General features: G+C 42.8%; 1 protein-coding gene across 9 annotated transcripts in view; it reads right to left on the reverse strand.

The window, feature by feature from the left end:
- The window catches only part of LOC119495195 (homeobox protein Meis1), a 234,174-nt gene that overhangs the window by 24,537 nt on the left and 181,877 nt on the right, over positions 1 to 27,760 (reverse strand). For all 9 annotated transcript variants that reach the window (XM_037781445.1, XM_037781444.1, XM_037781443.1 and 6 more), the window contains 2 exons: positions 27,190 to 27,335; positions 4,926 to 5,002 (listed from right to left, as the gene is read on the reverse strand). In XM_037781445.1, coding sequence (XP_037637373.1) covers positions 4,926 to 5,002; positions 27,190 to 27,335 — 223 coding nt within the window. The remainder of the gene's footprint in view (positions 1 to 4,925; positions 5,003 to 27,189; positions 27,336 to 27,760) is intronic.

Consider the following 27,760-nt stretch of genomic DNA (forward strand, 5'->3'; position numbering starts at 1 on the left):
ACCGTAGCATTTATACATTGATGTGTTTACATTACAGTCAGTACAGGATATATGACGTACAAAAAATGTAGTTGTTTTGAGTCTCTTTGTGGTTGATTTCATAGTCGTCGTGAGTCTCTGTCACTTTACAGCTGTTTTGCATCTCTTTGTGGTCATTTTGTGCCTCTTTGTAGTATTTTATGTTTCTTTGTGGTCATGTTGAGTCTCTTCCCGGTTAGTACGTATCTCTTTGTGTGACATTTTGTAAGTGTAGTCCAGGGGGCCACTTTGGGCCCTAGGACCTGTTCCTGGTAGGCCCATTGAGTAATCCATAAATGAGTATATTGTTATTATAACTGCCAAAAAACAATGGTCAAATCTAAGAGAATAACATCTAATAAACCAGAATGGTCCTTTAATTTGGTTCAGTTTGCTTTATTATGAACACATTTAAACACTATGTTTTCATGTTTTCTTTTCTTTTCTCTCTCGCCCTGCCCTACTTCTCTTTCCTCCCCCTTCCCCTTCCCTCACCTCTTCCTCTGTTCTCCCTCAGCTCGTCCTTTCAGAAACCCGATAAGCGGCATATATGTACGTGCCACTCCGCTCCATCCTAAGTAGCCTCAACGTCCGTCCGCTCGGCCCTCTTTAATACTACCTCTCTCTCTCTCTCTCTCTCTCTCTCCCTCTCTCTCCCACTCGCTCCCTCGCTCTCTCCCGGTCCATGCTTTTAAGACATTCGTAAAAGGAGGTCTTATTGACAAAACAATCGCTCGGCGAGGCTTAAACACTGCCTTTAAAGGGGCATTATTAAATTGCAGGCAGGAAGGGGAGGGGCGGCCAACAAGGGGAAACCTGATGACCTCGCCATCGATTTTTACATCACCGGAGCGTTAGGAGAACTTAGCAGAGAGATACTGACTGCAGCCGGAGAAAGAGAAAGTAGAGAGACATTTTATATGTTGCGCTTTGAGCTTTTAGCTGCTGAGTCGTTTACAACGTGTGAGTAGGTAAAGGCTTGTATTGTTCAAGGACGCTGTTAGAATAAACTGTTTCTTTGACACTTCTTAGCCGCTTGTGCCAGTATTTGTTTGCTTTACAATGGGATTTTCTTTCCTTTTCATGGCAGCAAACCAGGATGCTAAATAATTATAATAATAATTTACCTGTGTGAGTATGAGTGTGTGTTTGTTTGCGTCATGTGGTGACTCGTGTGTCTGTCGTGTGGAAACAAAACACTCTTATACTCTGTGTACATACCGTACCTGTCTAGGAAGTCTTTGTGTGACTTTGCACTTGTGTGTGTGTTTATACTGTATAGGCTATGTAGGGAGGCGTCGAGGTATTTGCATTTAGGTGTGTACAGCATGTGTGTACACTCTCAATGTATGATTTTGCTGTGTATATGTGAACATGCATTACCACACACACACACACACATGCACACACACTTTCTCCATTCAAATTGAGATTCCCTGGTGCGGCGTATTTCTGCCAATAATTCATGAGTGATCTGCGCCCCTTGCTGGCCTTTAGCATTTTTATTTAATCTGCTGAGCCCTACCGCGCGCTCACTCATCAATAATACACACCGACATGTGTGTTAACACATCTACAGTATGGTGTGTGTGAGGGAGGGAGGTAGTAGGCGGGCGTAGGAGAGATAGTGTGTGAGTATATATGTGAAGGAAAGCACAGGAACAGGAGAGTGTGTGTGTTCATGATGCTCCACGCCGGAACATGTGACCGGATCGCACCGTGCGTTTTATTTGTCATGTTTTTCCCTCGTTAGGTCTCCCCCTGTTGGGACAACAAACGCGAATGACCCACGGTTCATCTGCGGCCATTCGACATGAATCCAATGCCGACGGCCGGCGTATGACCGTGAAACGCGCTCCCACTAAGTGTTTTATGCTTTCCGAAGCCCTCTTTGGCTCGATGTCACAGTCAGACCTGATTTAATGCAAGTAAACGCATGAGAAAACGAGTGTGTGAGAGAGAATTTAGACATGCACGCATGTGTGTGTGTGTGTGTGTGAGCGAGTGTGTGTTCATCAACAACACTGACAAACAGAATCACAGCTAGGGAAATTGACTTCACCAAATCAGTGGGTCAGGAGGTAACATCACCGGGGGTTGCTATGGAGACACCCAATGACGGGGCTTCCCAACCAGCACAACAGCACGCCTGCGAAATGGCAGTTCCCCTAACGTAACCTCTTTCTCTCTCTCTTTCTGATTGTCTCTCCATCTATCCCTATCTTTCTTTCTTCTTTGTCATCATTTTTTTCTCCTCTATTTCCACCTCTCCTCTTCTTCATTTTCTTTCTCTCTATTTCTTTGCCTTTATCTCCCTGTCACCCCATCTTTTCACTTTATTGTTTTCCTTCTCAATCACCCTTCCATGCTTCAATGTACCGCTCGCTCGCTCGAACAACCGTGCATGGAAATATGCCTCTGGACAAGTGCGCACACACACACAGACTCACACACACACACACACACACTTGTATACAACGAAATGTGAGGGGGCAGCGGGATCCCAGCATGCAGGGTTTAACAGCTAATACCCCTTAGATTAACCACCCCCGGTTCCCCTCTCTTACACACACATACACACACAGAACCGAATCTTCCACAAACCGAGATTAACCTCCCACGATTTACACAGTGTGTGTTGGTCATGCACAAGTACACACACACACACACCTTCAGGGTGCGTTGCTATCCCCCTATCAATAAAAACAACAAACAGGATGAGAGCACACAGTCAGCCTTAAGTGACCAAGCTACTGTTCATGTGACTGTCTGTCTGACTCTCACACACACACACACTCAGACACACACACTGAGCTTGGCTTTATCTCAGCTGTAAGAATTGATCCCCCATGGATTTCAGGGGGGTCACGTGATTTGATAACCTCGACAGGATTCCCTCTGGTCAGGAGGCTTTTTTCCTGCCAGAGTGTGTGTGTGTGTGTGTGTGTGTGTGTGTTTACTTGTGTGTGTGCACATTATTTTTGGCCCGGTGTAAAATGAATTCTCCATAGACTGATACACCATACCCTAATCTAACGTCTGTCTGTCTCTGAGGTCTCTGATTGAACAATGGCTGGGAATAATGTTAACATCATTAGACTGCTGGTAATGGGGATTTATCATGTCTCATCTCCCTCTCCCCTTATCTATCTCTCTTTCTCTTCATCTATTTTTCACTCCGTCTAGCTCTTTAACTCTCTCTCTATTTCTCCTTCTTCTGCAGTCTCCACTTTCATGCTCGTACCTAGCATCTAACTGATACTTTCAAGGATTATTTTAAGGGCCGCTCAGATCAAACGTCCTCTGCCTGGACCCTGCCTCAGTTACCAGCCCCTTTAATTAGACATGGCTAATAACACTAAGCAAGTGCTGATAGCCATCTCTCTGATAAGACCAGCTGCACAAGGACATAGGGCCCCTTTCTAGCTTTTATAGTGCAACCTAAGGTTAAAACGGCTAGTTAGCAAACTTATTTTATGGCACGGGCCGGTCACGCTTAGCGGCCAATTAACAGGCTGGTTGGCATTTACAGAGCGTTCATTTGTAAAAGCAGGATAGCAATCAGGCTGATAAGCTAACGAGGACAACTTAAAATGCTAAATGCATAATGAAAAAGTACTAAATAATATTGCATAAACGATGGTCAGTGGACACCCAATAAAATGATTTTAACAGAATAACGAGCAGCTGCTGCTATAATGTAATGTCCAAAAGTATCTGCACCTTTGGGGTAATTTTTATTAGACAGTATTTATGTCTTTCCAAATGTCATGTGTAGTACAAATATGTCATCATCCAGCCAGTACGTGAAATAGCTACAAAATTTAATGTATTGATTTGTGTACATAGATACAAATTTCACATTTTTTGTGTGACTGTGAGAACGAAATCAATTTGTATGTAATCAACGTAATTGTGAACCGGGAAGTATCGAACTTGAGTAGCGAACGCCACATAGGGTGTTCACAGGACTTTTGCCCAGGTGACCGCCGTTCGTGTCCCGTGTGAAACCAAAAGTTAGAATTGATCTATTTGTCACGCTACTTCCGCACTTAAGTTACAGCACCTCTGGAGTTATTTTAACCCAAACCACAATCTTTTCCTAAAGATTACTAAGTAGTTTGTTGCATAAACCTAACAAAGCTGATTTATTCCTAAACTTAACGAAGTAGTTATTTTGAAAAGACAGGAGCCGAAATTGTTACGTGCATCACGTGTTGCTGGACATGCATATGAAAAAGCCCGAAAAATACGTTGTTGAAAGTCGTGCTGAGCGTCACAAAAAATATCAAATAGATAAAAAATATTCACTGCCGTGTGACTGTGTTGCCTCATCATGTGTGGAAGTAGTAAAAGTGCATGGCTAACTACCTCTACTTTAAGCTAATTTAAAGGACAATACGGTGCATAAACTGGGAAAAGATCCTAAATGAGATATTCACTGACCGATTAAAGTAAATGTTGATCACAGTAAAAGGTGCTGCAAGAGGCCACACACACGAAAATAAGTCAGTCAAAGTAAACCCATGTACTATAATTAGTCTCAGAGCTAACACTTTTTCAGTAATCTTTCTTGTATGATTGGAAAAACATCCAATAAAATCATCCAACTTGCATGTTGGATGATTTTATTGGATGTTTTCAGATGATAGCTTGACTCTTAATTAACATGGGCGCTCGTGTTTGGGCTGAGTTGGGCTGTTGGTTTGGAAAACCACTCCAGGCCATATCTCTTTAGATGGATTGATCTAGGTGAGGATGATTCGCTAAGTGGTGTGTGTTTCTGTGTGTGAGCAGGATGAAAATAGGGGTGGAGTGCAGGCATTAATTCCGATCATTAAGAACTTGGATAGCCCGGGGATACAAACCCCTGAAATCGACTGCATGTAAACTCTGAAATGACTTACCAGTTGTTCACTTGTAGGATGGTGAGGCCTGTGTCTTGCGCCAGCTGTTTCTTCTGTTCTTCTGACGGGTAGGGATGCTGCAGGAGACAGAGATAAACATCTTTGAGAAAAGGCTGACCACAAATTGTTTAATGAAGCTCCTGAAAAAAAAGGTTTGATGTGCCTTTTAGTAAATACAGACTTGTAATAGGGCACAGGTTACACACACACACACACACACACACACAGCGACACACATACTGAGTAATGAGAGGTAGAAAATGAGACGTGTGCTGATGCTCATTGGCGTGTAGGTGTCAGTATGCGTGTGCCTATCTGGATATATACTGTAAGTATGTGTGAGTGTGTGCACACTCTCTCCCCCCTCCGATCATTAATGGAATATGAAATCTTGTAATTAATGGCAGCCAAAAAGGCAAGCCAATTAGAAAGTTAAGTGAAGTGGAGAACCAGCTCTGGTAATTAGGCAGCCTCTTACACAAATATATTCGCGTCGACGGCCCCCCTTTCACCCTGCTGCATATGTAATCAGCGAGCGGGGAATATGTAACGTTAACCTGACGGAATACAGACAAGACAATGTAAAAGCTCTTGTCTTTATTGCTGCTGTTTGCCTTTATCCTCATTGCAGTTGGTGGAATAACATGACAGCCACTTTGCTGTAATCATTTTTGCAGTTTAATTGCTCCGATTGTAAGAAACCTTAAGTGGAGAAAGCCTTATCCGTTTGAGTGCCATCTTCACACAGGAGCAGGAATTTCCTCAATCTAATTTTCAGACTTTTAAATCTTAAATATCAATATATCGGTCAGTGAGAGGGTGGAACAATGTAACATTTCTTCGATGTAAATCAATTTTCCACACAGAGATGATTAAACTTGCATTTTTATATCGTCTAAACTTCATCACCTTGATATTAGAGGCGGTCAGTTCACACTGATAGAAGATATATTACTTAACCTTAAGGCCTTTGCAAACCAAGTAGATATTTTTCAACCGGAATTGTCGCACATTTAAAAATAAATCCGACCTCAAGCTGCGTCAATCATGTTTACATACCGACTCCGTCCATCATTCAAGTTTTGGGAACAATGTTCTTTGAGTTTTCACATCAGTCAAAAGGCAAAAGAGGGTTGTTTGACCACTCAGAGCCACCGTCCGTGCAAACGTCATTATCCAAATTTATCTGATAAACTGACTTGCTTCTTCTCCCAGCATAAAGCACTTTACAATAAATGAATAAAATAATACAGAGATATGGAATTTAAAGATATATTGTGGCAGATGATTGCAGAACAGCTTGGAATCGGGGATGGTCACAAAACAAAGGCTATATGAAAGATTAGACAGTAGTGATTGTGCCGTAGGCAGCTAAACGATAGCTTCTTGCTAATGTAATTCATTCATTAGCCCCGTTTGGGACTGGCGCTATCCATTGCAGCCCACGTAATCAATTCAGTTTTGTCTCATATGGCGAAGAGAATAAGAAAACGCATCGGACACAAGGTTTCTCTGCGGAACGGTTTTCCTCGGATGACAGATTAAAAGAACGCATCCAAAAAATACAGGCATTGTGTGCAAAGATCTTTACTCTGATATAATGTTATATTTATCTGAAGATCATAAATATGACACATGGTTGCATGATGGATAAACAGCGGTTGAACTGTTGGAAAGACAACCCAGTCTTTAAATACTGACTGTGCTCCGTCCTCGAGAAGCTGGCTGAGAACAGTTAAAGTCAAGCCACCTGTTTAAATATATAGAATGAATAAATTGGATGAATGTGAACTCGGGGAGTGTGTTGATTTATATTAGAGTGGTGGGGGTGTATTCTGGGAGGGGGGGTATCACAGTTGCACGGGGCCTTGTTCGCGGAGGACAATGTGCTGTTCATGGCTGAGACAAGACATGGACTGTGCTGAACACCATAGGCAGGCCATAAAAGAGGAGGAGAGGAGGAAAGGAGGGAGGAGCGGGGGAGAGAATAGATTGTTGAAGGGATAGTACGAACTGGAAACTATGTATATTCCAAAATACTATGTATACACAGAAAAAAGAGATGCATAAATAACCAAAGAGGGTCATTGAAGATCACCAAAACTTTGCAAAAGTGTTTTCATTTTGTCAACCGGGGGTGTGAATCAGTACACAGTGATTTTTGTGAAATCAAAAAATTACATTGTTAGCTAATTTCCCTACGTTCTCTTATCAATTAAAATAATAAATAGCAAAAAAAAAACATATTTTAGGTTACTTTTACTTTCTTGAAAACAGGCAAAGAGCACCACTTAAAGGTGCAGTGTGTAAGGATTGGATGCAACCAACTGAAACGTCTTCCGTGTGCCAAACGTGTAGGAGAACGTAGAACGTGAACACCTGAATGGTCCTATCTAGAGCCAGTGTTTGGTTTGTCCGTTCTGGGCTACTGTAGATGCATGGCGTCCGGCTCCGTAAAGAGGACCCGCTGCTTATGTAGATATAAACGGCTCATTCTAAGGTAACAAAAAACAAAACAATTCATATTTTCAGGTAAGAAGAAAACATACTTATTAATATTATATTCCATTTCTGCTAATGGTTAAATGCACACTGGACCTTTAAGGATACGTATGGCGTTGCAGTAGCCATACACAGACATTTAAACCCATAATAACATAAATTCCAAAAATTCCCCTGAGTCTGTTTTTTACATAAAACTTGCAAATCAAATTTTTGCACACAAAAAAAAATTAAAAATAAAAAAAGCTGTTTTTTGAAATTGCACAACAAACAAAATAATTTTTCGGCGTCTACAAATTATTGATTTGACTGATAGGAACGCAGACATTTATCCAGTTATTCTTCCATGTTATGGTGACCAACAGTAGGCGCCACACATATGGCTCCCGTATAATATATCTAGTATGTCTAACGAGAACACACACACTTAATAGTCAATCAGACGTGAAGAATCAGTGCGGCGCCAGCATTTTAATTTTTTTCATTACAGTTTTTTCAGCGCATAATGAACAGGATTGTGTTTAATGGTGGGACGACCCAGCAGAGAGAGAGACGAGAGGGTGTTTTTTTTCCCAGCCTTCCCATGTCCATGTGATTGGTTGGGGGGGAATGGGAACACAAGGAGGCTAATTTCATGCGCTAAGTTATAATTGCATTGTCGCCTCGGGCCAAATTTGCGTCCACTTCTTTCCTACAACCATTTTTGTGTGCCTTTATGTGTGTGTGTGCATGTTAACAGGCTGTCCATTCATATACTGTGTGTGTGTGTGTGTGTGCACAAGTATCTTCCATACCGTAGACTGATCAGATATCAAAATTAAAATAACCGCGGATTTGGGGCGCCACCCGCGTGTAGAAAGTGAGAAAACATTATTCTTTAGGGCTTGTGTCATCTGATGTTTTGACGCATCGAGCGCTTTACATACATACACCGCACGCCCTCGCACTCACTGCTGACATATATTGAAGCTAATCATGTGAATAACGTGTCTTTCGAGTCTTTCTTCTCGACAAACAAAGCTGATTGAACATGAAAAGATCAGTGTGTCCATTCTACGTGTCGTAGATCAGTGGAAGCAGCAGGAGTGTCTGCCTCGTGATATCGGGGGGCTGCGGCCATGCCAGGGGACACAGTTACAGCACAAATGCACCCTGTTTCAGCGCTTCCCTCCCTCTAGCTTCCCAGCACACACACACGCAGACCGACAGATATACACAACTAGTCACACACAGTCAGACATGCACGCAATCTCAGACAGCAGCTCTGGGAGAAAAATGTGTCTGGCTCTGTTCGACACACATCCTGCCATACAGTGGTGGAATATTCACTCAAGTACGGAAATAAGTACACTTCTGAGGTTCTTGTACTTATAATTTGATTAATGGTTACAAAAAAAACCTATCCAACAGCATGAAGCAGCTGTGGCTCAGAGCTGAGGCCTGTACTTCGAAGCGAGTTCAACATAACCAGGGTATCTTCACGTTAACTTAACTAACCCTAACAAACGCAACCTCGTTTAGCGGTCCTCCGACGCTGGTTATCAACTCTGTAAATCAACCCAGGGTTTCTAAATCTGGCTACGAGCGCGTTCACATGACTCCGACTCCAGCTGTGTGAAATGGACTTTAGAGCAAGTAAAAAAAAAAATATATAAAAACATAAATCAAAGCGGTAAGCACCCACAAAGCCAGGAGTAAAAAGTAAGACAGACTGGTGGAGCTGGATGGGTCCAACAAACACAGGACTTTCAACCAGGAGATCGGTGTTCGAGACCGGTGTTTTGCTTTCTAAGTTACGTTAATGACGTTTTGTTTTAGTGACTTTTGTGACATATATTACATACTTATGTTACGTTTTTTTCTGTACATATTGTACTTAGTTAACGTAGTTATTTTAAGGCCTAAATGAGTGGTTTTGTTGCCCCCTGCTGGTGCTGCACCTTCATACATGTGTGTAATATTCACACCTCGGCGAGGCAAAACGTGACACTGACACGCTATCTGCTGCTGGACAGGCGGGTCTATTACACGCTTTGGTGTGATACCGGCTTGACCTGCATCAGCTGCAATATGAAAATGCTGCTTTTTGTGTAAAAGACAACTTTTACTGAGGTAAAAATGTGAGTGTAGGACTTTTACTTGTAACTGAGTGTTTTTACATCATTGTATTGCTATTTACACCAAAGTAAAGGATCTAAAAACGTATTCCACAACAGCATCCTGCCCCTAATACAACCTATACATACACTTCATGAAGAGTTACCAGGGAGAGATGGCCTCAAAGCCAGCACATCAAAATTGTTTTGTCCTCCTTTTTTATTCCAAACCGCCAAATTAGCTCCTATCTGTCAAAACACTGTGATTTAGTTCCTCGCTGAGCAACGAGTCGTCCAGCTTTAATATTGTCTGTGAGCGATTCTGGTGTCTTAACGGCCTCTGGCAGCGGTTCAGCGGGGGTTGAGAGAGAGAGAGAGAGAGAGAGAGAGAGAGACCTTTAGTGAGTAAAGCAATAACATGTTCTTTAAAAGAGCAGATGGAAAGTTTCGGCGCATCCTTCCCTCCCTTCCCTCTTCCCTCCGCCTATCTTAATGATATGTCTTCTCCAAATATACAACTCCTTTCATGAGAATTTCCACCCTGCTCGCCGCTCTCTGCTGAGCTCTGAGCATGTGGGTGCCAGGAGGAGTGTGTGTGATTTCACTTCTCTCTTCTGTGTGTCTTATCAATCCAAGTGTGTGTGTGTGTGCATGTCTGCCGCTGTGTTGTGTGTGTGTGTCCATTTGAGTCAAAGATTTTGTTTGTGTGTGTTTGCGTAGACATTAGAGTGTGCGTTTATGTGTCTGTGTTTGTCTCATTTGAGCCACTGAGCTTGCTGGACCTACAAGTTCAGCTGTGCCTGGTCATATCTGTGTGTGTGTGTGTGTGTGGGTGTGTGGGTGAGTAACAGAGCATCAGTAACATCCCCTCCCTGTCTGACCGTCTTCCTCTCTGACCCCCTTAGACAAGAACAAGAGAGGGATAGATAGACGGAGAGAAGGAAAGAGAGGAAGAAGGAGGCAAGGGAGGAGACATGGAAATGGATATCTGGAGCCCCAGGGGTTTAAAAAAAAGAGATAACAGCATAAATATTCTGCAAGACCCCTCTTTACTCCCCCTGTCCCGTGTCTAACCCAGGAGAAAACTATTCTGGGCAGGGCGGTAGAAAAAACTATCAGTTACCAGTGCTACAAAAATACTAATCGGATTACTTGATATATTTGATAAATGACATACTGGGGTCCCTAAACAGTCTTGGAATCACATAAATTGTTTATCACTGTAAAGCTGAGACTCTTGTGGATCCAATGAGCCCAACTGTATTCATGTGTGATGATGTTAGTCCCCATAGTAACCGTTTCATTGTAGTGAGGACATTTTTTTTTTAAACGTGACCTCACTGTATAAAATGACCTGTGGTGACCTCTAGGATAATCACAGCCTCATGAAACTTTACAGCCACAAACTAGAGACCTAGAGCATTCAGAGGATGGATGGCTGGCCTAGCTAGATTGACAATAAGGGGGTGTCTTAATGTGGTATTATTGATCATTTTTATCAATTCTCAAGTGGTAAAAAATGGTTAAATTTAGCACCAAATCTGTGTAACAAATGGTATCAACCCAAAACTCGCTGCAACAATGTATGAGACATAATAGAGCATGGGAATGGACATCATGTACTTCTATCATCATGTTCTAAACCCTTATACACATTCAAAATTATTTTAATGAATTTATTAATTAATTTATTATTTTTGTTATTATTTCTGATTTATGACAATCTTCAGGTTCTCAGCTTTCAGATGATGTACACCACTTCTATGTGACATCTACTGTTGACGTTTTATCTCCTCTTGAACATCCCCTGTCCCTTACCCCTCTAAAAAAGGACAGGATGGTAAGGGGTTAAAAGTCTTACATTTTAGAAGTTACCTGACCTTATAGCCTCACACTAGCTGCACCGTTATGATTCTGATTTCCTGTTCTGCTTTTCCATTTATGTTTGAGAAACCTGAAGCTAGAATGGCTCACAATACGGGAGCAGCTATGAGCTCGGTGCCATGCGCCGGGTCTCGGGGTATATTGTGTAGACTGAACTTTTAGCCTTTACAGGACAAACTGTACTTTACTCTCATCTGCAGGAGCAAGAACTCACCAATACCTTTACCGACATGAAAAAGTACCAACTTCCTAAAGGTCATGTCTCCCTAATTCTTATGTTTAAGACTTGTAAACTGTATGAAGCCTCAACTTAGTCTCTCAGTAGCAATAAGATGAAGAAGGAAAAGAAAGAGAGTCTGAGTCACTCTTTTGTCGGGGATGCTCCACTTCACCACGAAGGGAGGGCTATTTCAGAAACGTCTTTTATCTCGCTGCTGTTCTCCTTCTCTTCATCTCGCCTCCTCAGCAAAACCAGTTGTCTTCTGGCTGTCTCAGTTCCCCTCACTGCTCCGAATACTTTAACTTCTTACTTTCAAATTGGCTTTGGCTCAAAAATAAGGTATCTACACTTTAAAAATGTCATTAACATTGACAAAACAACACTATGAATGTGATTTCCGCATTTTTATTTTGTTTTGACATCTGAATACTCATCCTAGATTTGTCACCTAAGTAATAAATGTCGAATAACTTTGTGTAAATATTTAAATATATTCACCTTAAAACACTGCATTTTAAATGATAGCCCACATTTTAATATTACATCTCCGTCCTAATGTGTGTGATTCCATCTTAGTTAACCAATTCACTGCAGCCACAGTCCTCTCAGTCCTGTTCCTTCTTTAGCCATCAATGTTATGGTGTTATCGCTGCACATATTTCTATTTAAAGCTGCGCTTCCCGAGCCTCTGTGCATCCCATTAAAAAGGCTTGACACGCCACATTAGCTTTATAAAACGGCAACCATGAAACAGGATGGAGGGAGAAATAAGAGAGAGGAAAATCATATGTTGCCACAGTCATGTGACGTGCCTCAAAAAGGAGGCCATGACACTGCACAATCTGTGGATAACAGACGTGGGTCGGTGGTATTTCGGGGAAGCTTATTTTACCGCCAGATGGTTGGGGTTTGCCACGAGGCTGCCAGAAAATGCAATGAATCACAGTAAACAACTTGTTTACGTGCAACAATTCACTTTAGTGCACTTCTCTGTTATCAATAAGAGCAAAAGAAGCTTAACTGCGCCGACACAGTGAACCCCAACGACCCGAAACACCAAGCAGGTTACGGCGAACACCAACAACGTTATGCATGGTTATTGACTTGCATCAGTTGAGGTAAAAGTGAAAAGCCTTGACTTGGCCAGGTCTGTTCCCCTCACTGTTCCCAGGTCAAATCTCCGTGGAAACCGAGCTGCCCATCAGGAATGCCTGTCGGCTAATCCGGGGGCCTTTTTGGCTAGAAGGGCATCAGAGTATCATACCAAACTGTCTTACATGCACAAACACACACACACACTCACGAACACACGGTTTACTGGAAGTGTAGCCTTGCTGCTGCCAGACGTGTATGAGATTACCTTAAATATTTTGGGGAGGCAAGCACATTGTTATGCCCAGAACCCTGAGCACAAGCAGACTTTAAAACAAGCCTTCCAAACTGTAAGCCTGTTGTATCTCATACAACAAGCTTCCCATTTCCAAAATGTCTTGCTCATTCGGTGGAAGTTTCATCCACCGTGTGTGTGTGTGTGTGTGTGCTCACGCTGCGCCGTGAGAGCTACGCCATTTCAAATTCCTTTCTGTGTAGGTGGCATCGACTGACATCCCTTTGACTTCATTAGGGAGCAGGGACCTTGCAACAAAGCTGGCTCTGGGAGAAAGGGAGGATTAAAGAAAAAAAGAAAAGGGAGTGAGAGCGAACAAAACAACAACAGAAAAAAAAAACAAAGCACCCCTAACCTAATTTCCTCTGATTCGGGCTGCTCCGATGCAAAATAACAAAACAGAGCAAAAACAGATCTTTTGAGAGACTCGAAATGAACCGACTACAGGATGAGAGTCTCAGAGTGCCCTCTGCAAAGTCTGCGCAGAATAAACGCCCTCCGTCTTAGCGCTGTAAAGCGCAAAAAAACAGCCTCTATTAAGGCGTTGGACTTCGGTAAACCAACTCCAAGCTTGTACCATGAATAATTCATCACCGCTTTTTTTTTGTTTTGTTAGAAACCCCGATATATGCACCAGAAATGGCAAGGAAACCCCCTTTCAAACTGTTTTTGTCATCAAATCTCTCCATCTCTTCTGAAGATAAAGAAAATGGAGGAAAAAAAAAAACAGATGTTCTTGGGCTTTTCATTCATTAATGAGCGTTTTCCCTCTCAAAAAACAGCTTTTGTTGATTTAGGGAAATCTCTCAGCGCTCTTGCCTATGGGAATGAGATAAATCTAGTTAGCTGGTGAGGCAAAGGGTGAAAAGTGTGTCATTAAAGCTCTAGTACAAAGTGGATTAGACAATGTACAGCATCACCGGCTTCTTCACTGATAATTGATGATTAGCATCATTCATCGCTTTCCTAAAACTCTAAGGGCACACAGCGTAACGCAACGCTGTTCCTGCAGCAACCATCCGTGTGCTTTACAGTCGGGCGGGTCTCCAGCCTAAATGTATACTGAAGCTTATAGCAAGTATGCACACAACCAAGTTTCAACAAAGTGCTGTATTGTTGTGAATGTAAAGGGCGAGGTCTGTTGATACTGAAGGGAAGCATCTTATACAGTGTGCAGTATGTGTGGCGTCTGGTTGTTTTCACTGAGAGCGAGGGCGTGCTTCATTAGTCCTCCCCATTCCAGCTCAGGGGAGGCTAAATTTATTAAGGGGGCCGGATGTTGCACAACACCTGCTGCTGTGCTTCCCTCTGTGCAATAAAGGGAAGGGGGTGCAACATGCTAGCTATAGCGCTAGTGGTAAGCGCTGCTCGTTGGACTGAGTCTGATGAGCTGGGGCTAATTCAGGGGGTGATTATGTAGTTTGCTGGACCACTAAACCTATTTAAGCCCGTAATTACTGCCTATTTGAGCGAGGGGAGGCACTCCAAAGCAATCGGTACTTGCAGCAAGCGGCGCGGTGAACGGCAGCCACAGCTGGAGGTGGGCTGCCTCGGGGCTTGCCTGAGATGGAGGGGGGTGTGTAAATGGGGAGTAGGAGGGATCCACAAAGCCTCATCCCAGTCAGGTACCACGCAAAGCTGAGAGAAAAACAGCGGGACGCCCCTCCAAGCAACAGCATGCTAGCTCCAAACTACAGTGCTCGGAGCTAGCAGTTCTAGCAGTGATCTCTCTAAAGCTTAAACACAAATGTTCTCGTTACACACAGATACGATACACAGAGCTCGTTACGCAGGGCAGAGAAACAAAGCGACGTTACGGGAGAGTTCAGAGCAACAAAACTATGAAACAAACGAGTACTACTCTTCTGACTAAATTGAGTTTAAGCGAGGAAGGGGGGGTTGGATATGTCATTGTGATGAGAAACTAAAGAGCTTTTTTTAGACTCATATACAAGAGGGAATCAGATTGTCAGATTGCACCTCGACCATGGGGGAATCCATTTCATTTCACCTGACTTTCAAGGAAATTTGACTTTACGTAATGCCACTGAAATCTGATCTCTCCGAGGAAGCAATTTGGGGACCACAGAACATTCTAATAACCCTGGCGATATTATTATGTTATTATCATAATTACCCTTTTGCCCCCGACGTTTTAATTAGAAACTCACCGTTGGCCCCGAGGGGGGTGAAACCAACCTGGGTTGGGGGAATGCTGAAACTAGGTAAGGGTACTTCACAATTGCTCCCTTATGCTCTCTGGAGCGGCAAGTATAGGAGGACGCAGCTTTCTCTCTCTCTCTCTCTACCTCCTCTGTCTTTCTCTGACATCTCTGTCATTCAAAGTACAGCTACACCCCTCCCTCCGTCCTCTCATTCCTGTATCTCCCTATCTTTCTCCCACCGTCTCCGCCCCCTCCATCCCTCTGTTCTATATTTAGCGTTTTACTTAACTATCTCATGCCCCCTCCTTTTTCCCCTCTTTTCTCCCACCTCCACTTAACTCCTGTCTTTACCGTCATTTTTTTTCTCCTTCCATTTCAATATCCTCGCCGCCACTCTTTCTTCGCAGCCAAACGCAATCCCTCCATCTCCCTCTTCTGCTCTCTCTCCCTCCTCGTCTCCAGCAGCAGAGGGCCTTCTCCATCAGTGCACCACTTTTACAAATCAATGACTTAATCTGTCGTAACAAACAAGTGAGCAGCACCCTCAGCCCTGTTCACTTCCCCCCGCCGTCGCTAACACTACAACAGCACGCCTCAGAGAGAGAGTGGAAGGAGAGGAAGCTGACAAATGTGAAATATGTATTAGAGAGAGTGTGTTGGAAGAATTAATACAAAGAAAGACGTGAGGATAGGAGGAACACATATGTTTGAAAGAGGAGGAGAAGAAGTAAAAGCAAGACAAGACACTGAAAAAGTGAGAAAAATGTAGGTGTGTGCGTTGGCGCGGGTTTTCCCACCACATCTCCTCTCCAAGCCCTCAGCTCGCTCCGACTCCTCTACCATGAGTTATTGCCTGTCTGCATTCACCACCTGGTTCACTAGCTATGATTTCTCTCACTCCGCTGGTCACACAAACACACACACACATACACAAATATAGACAATCACACAAACATGTGTGCGTCACAGATGCACTTACATTGCCACGCACACAAACACACACCTGACCGCCCCGGCGCTCCACGGGAGCACCTTGGGTCAGCTGGCCAAGTGTAAACACACCACCAGCCTATGGGCATATACGTTCCATGCCACCTGCCTCTACGGTGCTTTATGCAGAAAACTTCAATCATAACATTATGAGACAAGTAGGTGTAAAATTACGAGTTATGGATAGATATCACAAGATGTCTCATCTATAAATCATAGCTCTCTCCCAATGCATTTGCAACATCGCAAGTGCATCACTATTACTAAGATATCATGGTTCAAGGCCATTAAAATGTAAGGCAGATATACATTATAGGAAAATTGAGTGAGAGGGAGTCATGGAAGAAAAGAGGAGAGTGAGAGCGAAGTCAGAGAGGCAGAAGGCATGCATAAAAGATAGGAAACCCTTATGGTTTTTCAGAAAGGAGTGTTTTGTCTGAGAGGGAGACAGAGACAGAGTGTAGGGGAAAGACAGAGGGTTCACGCATGGGGGAGAATACAAGTGGGAGGAACTGAATTGATAAATTAGTTCAGCCAACGCGCAAACTGATTACCACGACGGCAACGCCACAGGATCCATCGAGCACACGCGTGGAATGAGACACAAAGACACGCACACACTCGTACGCGGCACTTACAAAAGAGACATGAAGCTGACACATACAAATAATAGCACAACTGCACATGCAATCACATACACACCAGATGTATCTAGGGCAGGCTGCTGCAGCTGCTGTAAGTAAAAGGTATTGAGCTGCTGACTCCAGCCAGAAAAAGACCCCACAATCCTTTGGATCACCAAACACAGCCTAATGGATAATGGCTAACAGCTAGTGCTAATGTGATTTCACACTTAGCAGATTTAATATATAACCGGCTGAACAAATTCAAGCTATGCACAGAAGCTACGCTAAATGTATGTTTCTTGAAAGGTGGTGAACATTTTACTGACAAAGTTTTTTTTAAGGAGTTTTAACCTCTTTTACCCGACAAACACTGTGCCGGGTTCGGCTGAGCTGTGTGTTAAAATACTGCGTTTAAAACACTGCATAACATGCTGTGGTGGTCTTTTTTCCCAATTGTTTCTAAAAGACGAGGCCTTAACACTACTAAAACAACACTCCACATGTATTTTGTCCAAACAATGTTTCTTTGACAATGATTTCAATATTTGCGTTACAAAATCAACGCATGAGAAATTGTATTTTTACTTTATAATATTTTTGACCATTTTTATATTGAATGTACATACTTGACTTTTGTTTATTTGTTATTATCTAAGTTTTACTTGATCATGTTTCATTATTATAATAAAACTGCTCCATTTGGAGTCAAAATTATACAATTTAGTTGTTTTTTATTTATCTTATACTGTGCACAATGGTAGAATGTGATGATGCACAGGGTAAATTTCATTGCTAAATGCTCCATTGTGTGCACATAGCTTCCTGTAGTGGCTATCAGTAGTATTTTATAGCCAGATTCCCTTTCAAGAGGTATAAAAAACCCATTTGGCACACTTTGGGTATCCAAGTGGCCAAATGGAGAGTCTGTCTAACCTAGAAAACATTTTAGGCGAGAATAAAAATATAACTTTTTCCTTTGGTTCATCACAGTTTACTCAGGCATAGTAACAGTCACACTGTTACTCACACTGAGGATGAATTCTCTGAGATCTTACCTATCCATAGAGACCAAGATCATGCATATAGACCTGGTAGTTGTGGAGCTATTCTTGATTTATGTTGGGTATGTCTGTCTAGGAGAACCACACCTTCCAGCACCCTAGGGCTTAAGAGGTTAAAGAAATAAAGGAAGTATCTTGGTGGTAATGTATTTGCTTACAACAAGAACAAGAGGCTAACATGCTAGCATTGCTGATCTGTGTTGTGCTGTGTGTTGGATAGAATCATTCCAAGCTAACCACGGACTTATGACAATATTTTTCCCTGACTCTTCCACACGTCAACTTGCCACTCACTCTCCAATAAATACCACAGTGATGGTGGGGAACTCCACACCCCACCCAAGCACTGACATCACTGCTGTGGGCCTATGCAAAAGTGTGTGTGTGTGTGTGTGTGTGTGTGTGTGTTTGCATCTGGGTGTATCTGTGTGTGTCTGAGGGCTGAGATTGAGCCTCTTCTTCGGATTTGCAAATCATCGTAAAATGATTAGTGGGTACCAAACCAAGAACGATTTCACACATCGGAGTTATTGGACCTTCGTCCACACTGAAGGCACACACACATTCACACGCACACACACACACATTCACACACACACACTTATCACATCCAGCTGATAATGAAAACTAGAACTGGTGAGAAACACAGCTTCAGCATGAGGCCATCAATCACTCAGACGTACAACAATGAAACCACACACTGAACTGTTTCATAGTTTCCCAACTATGAAATTATATGAGGGTTGGGGGGAGGGGAGGAGGACGGAGGGAGAAGAAGACTATGGTAATGATGGTGACAAGGTAATTGAGAAATTAAAGAGTGAGATTAATTATTCTCTCATCTTGATGTTTAATAATTTAAACATGTTACATTTTAAAACATTAAAAAAACAACAACCACTGAGCTGTTATTGAGCCAATAACTGGGTTAGTAACGTCTAAGAACAATTTGTAAAAAACAAAACTAAATAAGAAGCTAAACATGAACATGAGCGCGTGCGTGTGTGTGTGTGTGTGTGTGTGTGTGTGTGTGTGTGTGCGTGTGTGTGTGTGTGTGTGTGTGTGTGTGTGTGTTCTGGGGAGCCATGTTAGATCTCTTGCGACTGGTGATCCCCTCCAGTGCTACCGACCGACCTTGAGGGTCTGTAAAGTTCTCACGTTCTCAAGGAAACACACCGACCCGCCCCTTGACGAAGGTCAGATCCACACACACAAGCGCGCACACACACACACACACACATGCTTGCTTTTGGTCTAGATCTATGGCAGACATTTTGGGAAAGTTCAAAGGTGGCATGAATTAAAAGTTAACTGCCCTTGAGGGCTTTTAAATAGAGGGGTAAAACGATACAAGAAACAGAGGAGAGAGAGGGAGGAAGAAGCTGAAATAAAGAGTTGACCGAAATGTAGAGGGAGATTTTTTGCAGCTTATTGTTTGAATTTGAAAAGAAAAAGAAAAGAAGCACACACAAGATGACCTCAAGGTGTCTGGGTGGACTGTTTCCTTCTTTATGTATAACATGTTCATATCAAGCCAGGGAACATTCTCCTTCTGTCGTATATAGCAAATGGCAATTTTATTTAGGCTGTCCGTGTGTTTGGACTTTGAACTGAACTGAACATGACGTTGTGACCAACTTTCAACCGATTTGACTTCCAGAGCTCTGGATGGAAACTTTCCTAAACTCAATATGATATTTATACAAAAGTTTTGTTTTTTTTTAAATGTATAGTATGCAGTGTTTCTCCCAGAATCAGATTCTTGGCAGGATGGACAAAACCTCTGAAACGGTCACTGAAAACCCAAACTTGAAATGCATTAAGGTGGACTAGGAAGTCTAACTGTATATATATATATATGCACTAGTATATACAAAATACATATATATAAATAAGATTGATTGTATTATATTAACCAAGAGTATAAAACATTACATGTCTCTTATAAATTAAAAAGAAAATACCACTAATTTGTGAGAGAAATATCTTTATTCTTTAATTTTTGGGTTGCTGAAAAATATTTAATAAATAATTCCTGACAATGACTGATATATTTGACTTCAGGACATCTCTGACTACATACATGCTGAAAATCAAACATTTTTACTGGATTAATTTTTATATATTATTATAATTATATAACAGTACAGCACTTTGGTCAACTTTTGTTGTTTTTAAATGTGCTTTATAAATAAATTTGGATTGGATTGGAGATATTTTCCAAAGTAAAAGTCCCTAGATGTGCATTATTCAACTTTTTTCCATGGTATCGTGTTAAAAAAAGTTAACAAAACTTGCAATAAATCGCAATATTAAATCGCAATTCATATCGAATCGGCACCCAAATGTTGTGATAGTATCAAATTGGGAGATAGGTGAATCGTCCCAGCCCTAAGAACTATACATCTGTACAAAGGTAAGAGAAAATGAATAACAAAAGCATTCAGTCATACTTGTCTAAACAACAAGCAAGAATGAATGTCAGCATGTGATCGTCCAACGTCCGAAATGGCGATAAAATGTCAATATCACTCAGATATTTCTGCAAACTATATATATCCTCCGAACTGCCAACATCTGCCATGCGTCAGTCTTTCTACCCATCTACTGTATCCCTCTATTCATCTACTCATCCATCCATCATTCCGTCCATCAATCATGAAACAGATGGCCTTTCAGGAGTCAGGACTGATGGTTTCCCTCTGCCCCGGCCATACCATAACCCCCTCTCCGCCGACACCCCCAGAACCCCACATAACACACACACTCACACACCTCCTGCCTCCTACACCTCCACCTCCACCACATGGCCCGGTCTTACTATCTACCACCCACCCCCATCTACCCTCCTACTGATAAGAAGATGTTTCATCAGCTTTATTAATACACACACTTGAAAAAAAAACATGCATGAAATGGTTGCAAAGTGAGCGAGTAGCAAGTCTGTGTGTCTGTGAGGGTCAGTCCACAAAGAGAAGCCCCCAAAGAGAGCTGTCTGCCTTTGGTCCCTGGGGCCTGTCAAGAGGGATAATTGATGATGTTTTCATTACAAGGTGTGGGGTAATGTGGGGGTTGGGGCACAGTATGAGTGTGTGCATGTGTATGTGTGTGTGTTGTGGGGGTAGGCAGGTTGACTCAGCTGCCTCCTCTTTGACACTCAACCACTCCTGCCATTGGTAACTTTGCTTCCAAATGCCCTCGTACGAACGCAAGCACACTCCTAGCCTTCAAAGATAAATGCACGCACACACAAACACACAGCCCAAAGCCATTTCCATTCCCAGAGATTTGGATAAAATGCGGAGAATAAGACTAAGTTGTTCTCTTGTTTTCCTCCGCCGCTCTGTCTCATCACAGTGTCACGCCAGGCCTTTGGCAGATCTGTCCGTCTGTCTGTCGCTTCTTAGAACCTCTTTGAAATCCTAATGCAGTGGCGCCTGAGATTCTGACACTTAGATTGAATTAAGACCTAATTGGAGACACCAGGCCACATAGGCCACTATAACTTTACAGTATCAAGATGGACATTGCGCTTTTGTTGCAGTTGATGAATAAATGAATACAAACACAAAGTCAGCTGATTTTCTCTTTTCAAGCTAGCTTCTGGGTAACTTTTAACGAGGAAATTGAAAAAAAAATTCTTGAGAAACTTAATTTGTGCAGTGGGTAACAAAGACAAACAATTCCGTAGTCATAAACATTTGTCGTATTGTATGTCATCTGCTTTGGCGAACTCTGACCTCGATAGTTTTTTGTCTGTTGTTTAGATGAGGCTCTACATGTCCACCCGATTCAACTGTTATCAGGCCATTCAATAGGCGTTATCAGTCGCTATAATCACCGTAGATGTGGATCATTAGGGGCCTACTACACCTACTACGTTGTATAAGAGAAAGTGAAACTTAAGAGCAAAATGTTCGAACACGTAAAACTGAATGAAACGTCACCTTTTGAACACAAACAGAAAGGCTTTTTTAGGATTTAGGCAACAAAACTACAACTTCTTTAGATTTAAGCAACAAACTACAACTTCTTTAGGTTGAAGCAAAAAAAATAGTTAGGTTTAGGGAAAAACATTGTCTTTTGGGTTAAAGTAACTACAACAACAACACATTGTTTGTTTTGTTCTGTATTCTGTGTCCCTTCTATCGTCCCAACCTCTACCATGTGAATAGATTATAAAATCTACTAGTGGGTGTAGTAGGCCCCTATAGACCCACATGTATGGGGCTTATAGCGACCGACAACACCTATTTAATAGCCTGACAACGGTGTAATTAGCTGACATATCTGGTTTGTGTTCTCTTAGCTGAGGAGTTCAGGAAGTGATAGGTCTCGAGTTCACACCACGCTGACTATATTTTCTATCAGGAACAGATAAAATACAACAGTGAGTCTATGACCATCAAAAGAACACTTGACTTAACCGTTAAAATGATTCTTGATGAGTATTTCCTTTGAAGTGATGCTTTTTTTTTGGTCACAGCCACAATAATTTGTTACTAAATTCACAAAAAATATTTTATTGTCCATTGCACCCTCCAATTTTCCAAACAATAAAGTTGAGACAATAAAGTTGAGAGTCCTCTGCCCTGTTGTTCTACTGTTCAATCCCAACCGCAAAAGGGGAAACATATTGCCTTTAATGATTAGTGCACCTATCCATCCATCCATCTATCACCTCCTGTCACCCCCCCCTCCCACCCTGCACACCCAGCCTGGATTCCTCCACCACCCAGGGCCCACGACAGCGAGGCTCCTGCCCTCCTCTGCCAGCGCAGAAATGAATTATATTGCTTTTCACACCTGTTTCTGATCAAACGCCTGCTGCACGCTGCTGTGTTGAAAAAAAAAAAAGAAAAAAAAAAAAACATTTCCAAGGGGGGTAACGGCGCTCCCCCAGCTCGGCTACATCTGCGTACACGAGCGGTTAAATTAGACTCTAATTGTATTAACGGGGGATTATGCCTTCCAGTTGGATTTTTTACACTCTCTCTCTGTGCATTTTACACATTTTAAGAGGAGAAAGGAGGAGGAGAAAAAAAAGCAGCTCATTGAGGGTTTGCGGGTTGGCTTCTTTTATGAGCTGCGATCACGGCTGCCCCTCGTTACACTGAGTCTGTGTACAAATAGGAGGGGAGGAGAGCCAGAATGAGAGAGTGTTAGTGATAATGTGTATGAGAGTGTGTGTCCCAGTCTGCCAGGCTAATATACCGATGCTAACACTCTGAATGCCAAACCCCCCTGCCCTACACACACACACACACACACACACACACACACACACACACACACACACACACATCTACCTCAGTTTAGCAGCAATCTAAAGGGGGATACGGGTGGTGTGTGTAGTGGGGAGGCGGGGGTGAATTCCATCTAATTACTCTATCACATAATTTCACAAATTGCCTTTTCATAGGGGAGTGGAGAGCAGAGCACAGGGCGCGTTGGGGATTTGAGGCCTGAGCTTTCATTTACTACTCATTTCTTGTTAAATTAAACAAGAAAATACCATTTGAGAGGAGGGAGGGATGGGTGAGAGGAGGGAGGGGTAGGTGGATTCCAACTACACAATAGGAAGAAAACGAGATTGGCATTACTAGCTCAATGCTTGTCTCTGTGGTTGTAACACAAAGCAACGCGGCAGCTCAGCCAGTTATGCAATCAGCTTTGAATTGATTCCACAACTTCGATCATTATGTTTTTAGTTATTTCCAGAAAAACATTTTTGCAGATTTATCTTCCCAAATGTCCCATTGACTGCTTGTAGTCACAACAAAATGTTCAATTAAGAATGTCAGAGATCAACATGAGGACAGGACACAAGTGGAAAGAGCCCTTCCCTTCCCTGCCCTCTATTTTGGTTCCCCACCAAGTTTACAGCTGCGAGTCAAGCTGGCAGCGCTCTGCGTGGTTCGGCCGTCGGTGACAGGCGGGTTAACGCTAATGTTTTGTAGTCGCTCCAAGTCAGAGCGGCCAAATTCTTCCCGATGAACTCGTCCCACAAACGCTGTCGACAACACATGAGCTCATTGGGCGTGTTGGAGAGAACTCAGCGAGCTGTCGTCATCGTCACAAATTCAATACCACTCCTCTATCTGTCACTCTACCCATCACACAGCAGCAGAGAGAAGCATATTCCCATTTCTTCCACTTGTTATTTCAATTGTCATCCTGCACAATATTCATTACGCCCAAAGTACTGTGGATTTCACCCTGGCACTGATGATACTAGCTATTTCTGCTACTGTTGGTGTCTACATTAATAACAAAAAATCTGCTTTCTTTTCCTGCGAGAACAAGACGTTGGAAATTAGCATTCTTGATGGATAAGTGAGATGCAGAAATGTCTTCAAAAACACCCGTAAAAAAAGGAAAACAGCCATATGAATGCCACCTACCACCTACCCTGTTGGTGCACTCGCAGCCTCAGTTTACCACCCACCTTCCCCTTCCGCTTCGGTACAATGGGAACTCCCCTGAGGGTCCAAGTGTGAGGGCGAATAACAGAAAATACATCAAGGTGGGTATCCAAACTTCTATCTGTTCCATTGTCTCTCCATTGTCAAATCCTGCATGTATTTTATACTTGAGAAACAACAGCTCCTGACTCCCGTATATTCAGGTTTAGGGCCAAAGCGCTCTGCTATGAATGTGTGTGCGTATACATGCATCTGTGCATGTGCCTAATTGGCATTGTGTCTATCTCTAAGAGGCCAGACTCACATCCTCCATCCCCCTTGTGAAACAAAGGCAGGCCGGCTGATGATGCTGAGGATGAGCCTGGATCAGATGTCCATGTTTATGTTTGTCCCGGCGGAGACAGAGAGAGACACGCTGCCAGCGTAAGATAAATGTTTTTGCATTAGAGGTGCTATGTGTAGCATTTATAAACACAGACGTACGGTGATGGAATTAATGGTGACACCGAAGAAAGATTAGTGTAAACAAATCAGACCACTGCGAGCATTTATTTGACACCAGCGGTATTGTTAATGCCAGTGTTTCTCAAAATTAAGACCACATTTCCCATAAACAAAGACAACTCCGCCTGGGTTTCATTTCTATTTGGCTTCGCTGGAGAGCTTCGACATATTGGAAGTGATTTTTCCATCAACCTTTCGGTTTACTTCCCAGTTCTGAAAGCTCTGTTTGCACTGTGAGAACAGCAGCTTCTTCCTGTTTTGTGCCATAAAGCAATATAGCCCCATGTGCCATAGTGTGCCATTGTGTGCCTGCATGTGTACATGTTTTAGTTCCTCTTTCTCTCTTTTTTCCCTTGGAGAAGGAAGAGGTTGATGGATCCTCCTTATCTCCCTCTTCACCTCCTCGCCTTCTCCTCCTCTTCTCCCTCGCTCCCTCGACACTCACTTATATCCTTCCCACTGTTTGAGATCTAACAGTGCAGAAGCCTCCCATAAGCCCAACTCGTGGTGTAATATGACACAGTAGGTGTGTTGCTGTGTGTGTGTAAGTGTGTTTCACTGTGTGCTGAACTGTATTTCCACAGACAGGATGTGTGTATGTTTCAAACACCTTTCCTCTGTAGCCCCGAAGGTTTCGGGGGGTGTACGGGTTGAGGTCAGGGAGTTGGAGGAGAGGTTAGTGTGTATGTGTGATTGTGATGATGATGTGTGTGTTGGTGTGCATGGTGTGATGGAGAACTGGTGGTTTGTGAAGGAGGTGGTGAGGGTCAGATGGAAAGGGGAGAGCACAGAGAGAAACAAAAAGTATAAGAAGCCTTGTGTGTGTGTGTGTGTGTGTGTGTGTGTGTGTATTCTGTGTACATATATATCTCTGCCAAATGCCAAACTGCAGTGTACGCAATGAAAGAAGTTCCTCCAATTTGCCATTAGCACTGTTGGAAACAGAAGAAGACGCTGCACGATAAGATGCAAAGATACAAATATATATATACATAAATAGAGTGGAGTCGATGCAATATCCATAATCCAACAACAGAATGACTTTCCCCAGCATCCTCCCTGCTGGCTTGTGCAATTCAAACCAACACCCACTCAGTCAAGCTGTATCGTGTTCTCCACAAACTCCTGACACAGGCAGAAAAAGTGGGTGACGCAAGGCCGGCTGGAGATAGTTTAGAAACATATTTCCTTCGCGTAGCCCTGGGTTCAAATTGTGATCAGGAATTTGACTCAGCGCAACAATAAACACAATAAAGATGTCACTGCGTTCGAGACGAACCGCGCCTCGCCTGGAAAGTAGACGAGATCAGGCGGCAGCAGCAGCAGCAGAGGGCGGAGACTAAAAGCTGCGGTCAAGTCGGACAGTTTCCAGCCGTTTCCAGTAAAAGATCCGATCTGTAGGCTACTTATAATTTGCAGACATGTTCGGATTTATTTATATTTGATTATAAATCTATGTGGAAATGTGCGTGTATCTGGCATCTCGATATTTTCTTACATCCCTATTGAACATGGTCAATACATGTCTGCATAGTGCTAACGGGTCATTTTCTCAAGATACAGGTTGACTCTTTGATGGAGCCACTGGTGCAAATTCTGCATCCAGTAATACCGAGGAGTTTGTGTAGACTTTATTATGTATGTAATACAATAAACTACTTGTTATTTCACTACATATGGGAACAAGTTTCTATTCATTCCCTTCTTTATCTCCTTTGATAAGTATCAAGAGATGTTGACATGATGTCTAGCAAAGAGCTGATCGTGTTTGAAATGATAGAAACTTGTTGTTAAACAAGACAGCGTTCTATTTACGGCTGGCTCCATGTTCACAGTCACATTGCTATATTTCAGTGTCAAGATACATTTTTTTCCCACGCCATTTCCCCGCAAACAATTTGCAATGCTGTCAGCTGCTAACGGCGTTGCTATTGCGTGCGATAATTGAGTAGAACGAAGCCAAACCACAGGCCTTTGCAGCATCCAAGGCGTCTGTTAAATAATGACAGATTTGTTCTTAATAAGGCTCATCTATGTATCTGCAGTCGTGGCCAGGGGCGTCTCTCCTCGGCTTCAACCTTATTCAGTTTCAGCAGATGAGGAGCAAGAGCCGAGATCGCTGGCAGATTACACAGGCCTGTGTCTTTGAAGTGTTCACCGTACAAACCGGGATGCATTGTGGGGAGGATGGGGGGAGGCTCTGGTAGTGAGTCAGTGTCTGTGGGTGTGTGCGTATATGTGTTCCTTTGTGTGTATTTGTGTCAAATAAGAGAGAGGAGCAGAGCTAGAAAGATAGAAAATGTGCGCGTATGAGAAAGCCTGTGGCCGTGAAGTGAAGTTGAAGGGTGCACGCGTGATATGAAACTGAGAGCAATGAGAACAAATGGTGTTTCATTCAACTCACTGTTAGGTGCTGAAAGAGCCATGCTCTCATAATGTTGGTGGCCACCTTAGGGAAGATCCCTCTCTTCTTGTTGCGTTTCTTCTCTTTATCCGGGTCATCGTCATCCCCCGTGCTCGGTGAAGCCACGCTGTTGTCCAGGCCGTCACCTGTCACATGACAAGAAACAGGAAGAGACAGCGGAGATCAGACACACAGTTTGTTTACTTCCTGCATTCGCTGCGCCTCGGCATTCAAAGGGAATAAATACGATTTCGAAAGGAATTCTGGAGGGCTTTGTATGCACAGACGGAGGGGTATAGAGACACAACAATGGCAAGCAGAGAATGGCTGGAAAACAGCACCTCATAAATGCATTCATTTTTAATACATTTATAAATAACCCTGCCTTTCATTTTTCTACCCCCGCCACTTGAAAACACAGCAAGCGCTCGCATCCTTCTGCGAGAAAAAAGAGAGGGAGAAGGGGGAGCACAAAGGACTTGTAAGGTCGCATTTCCCCACTCTCCCATCCAAGCCTGCGCAGAATTGAAAATGACAGAGAGATTTAGTCTTTATTATCCTGAGGGGAAAA

Source organism: Sebastes umbrosus, chromosome 10 (genome assembly GCF_015220745.1).
Source record: "Sebastes umbrosus isolate fSebUmb1 chromosome 10, fSebUmb1.pri, whole genome shotgun sequence".
Classification (NCBI taxonomy): Eukaryota; Metazoa; Chordata; class Actinopteri; order Perciformes; family Sebastidae; genus Sebastes; species Sebastes umbrosus.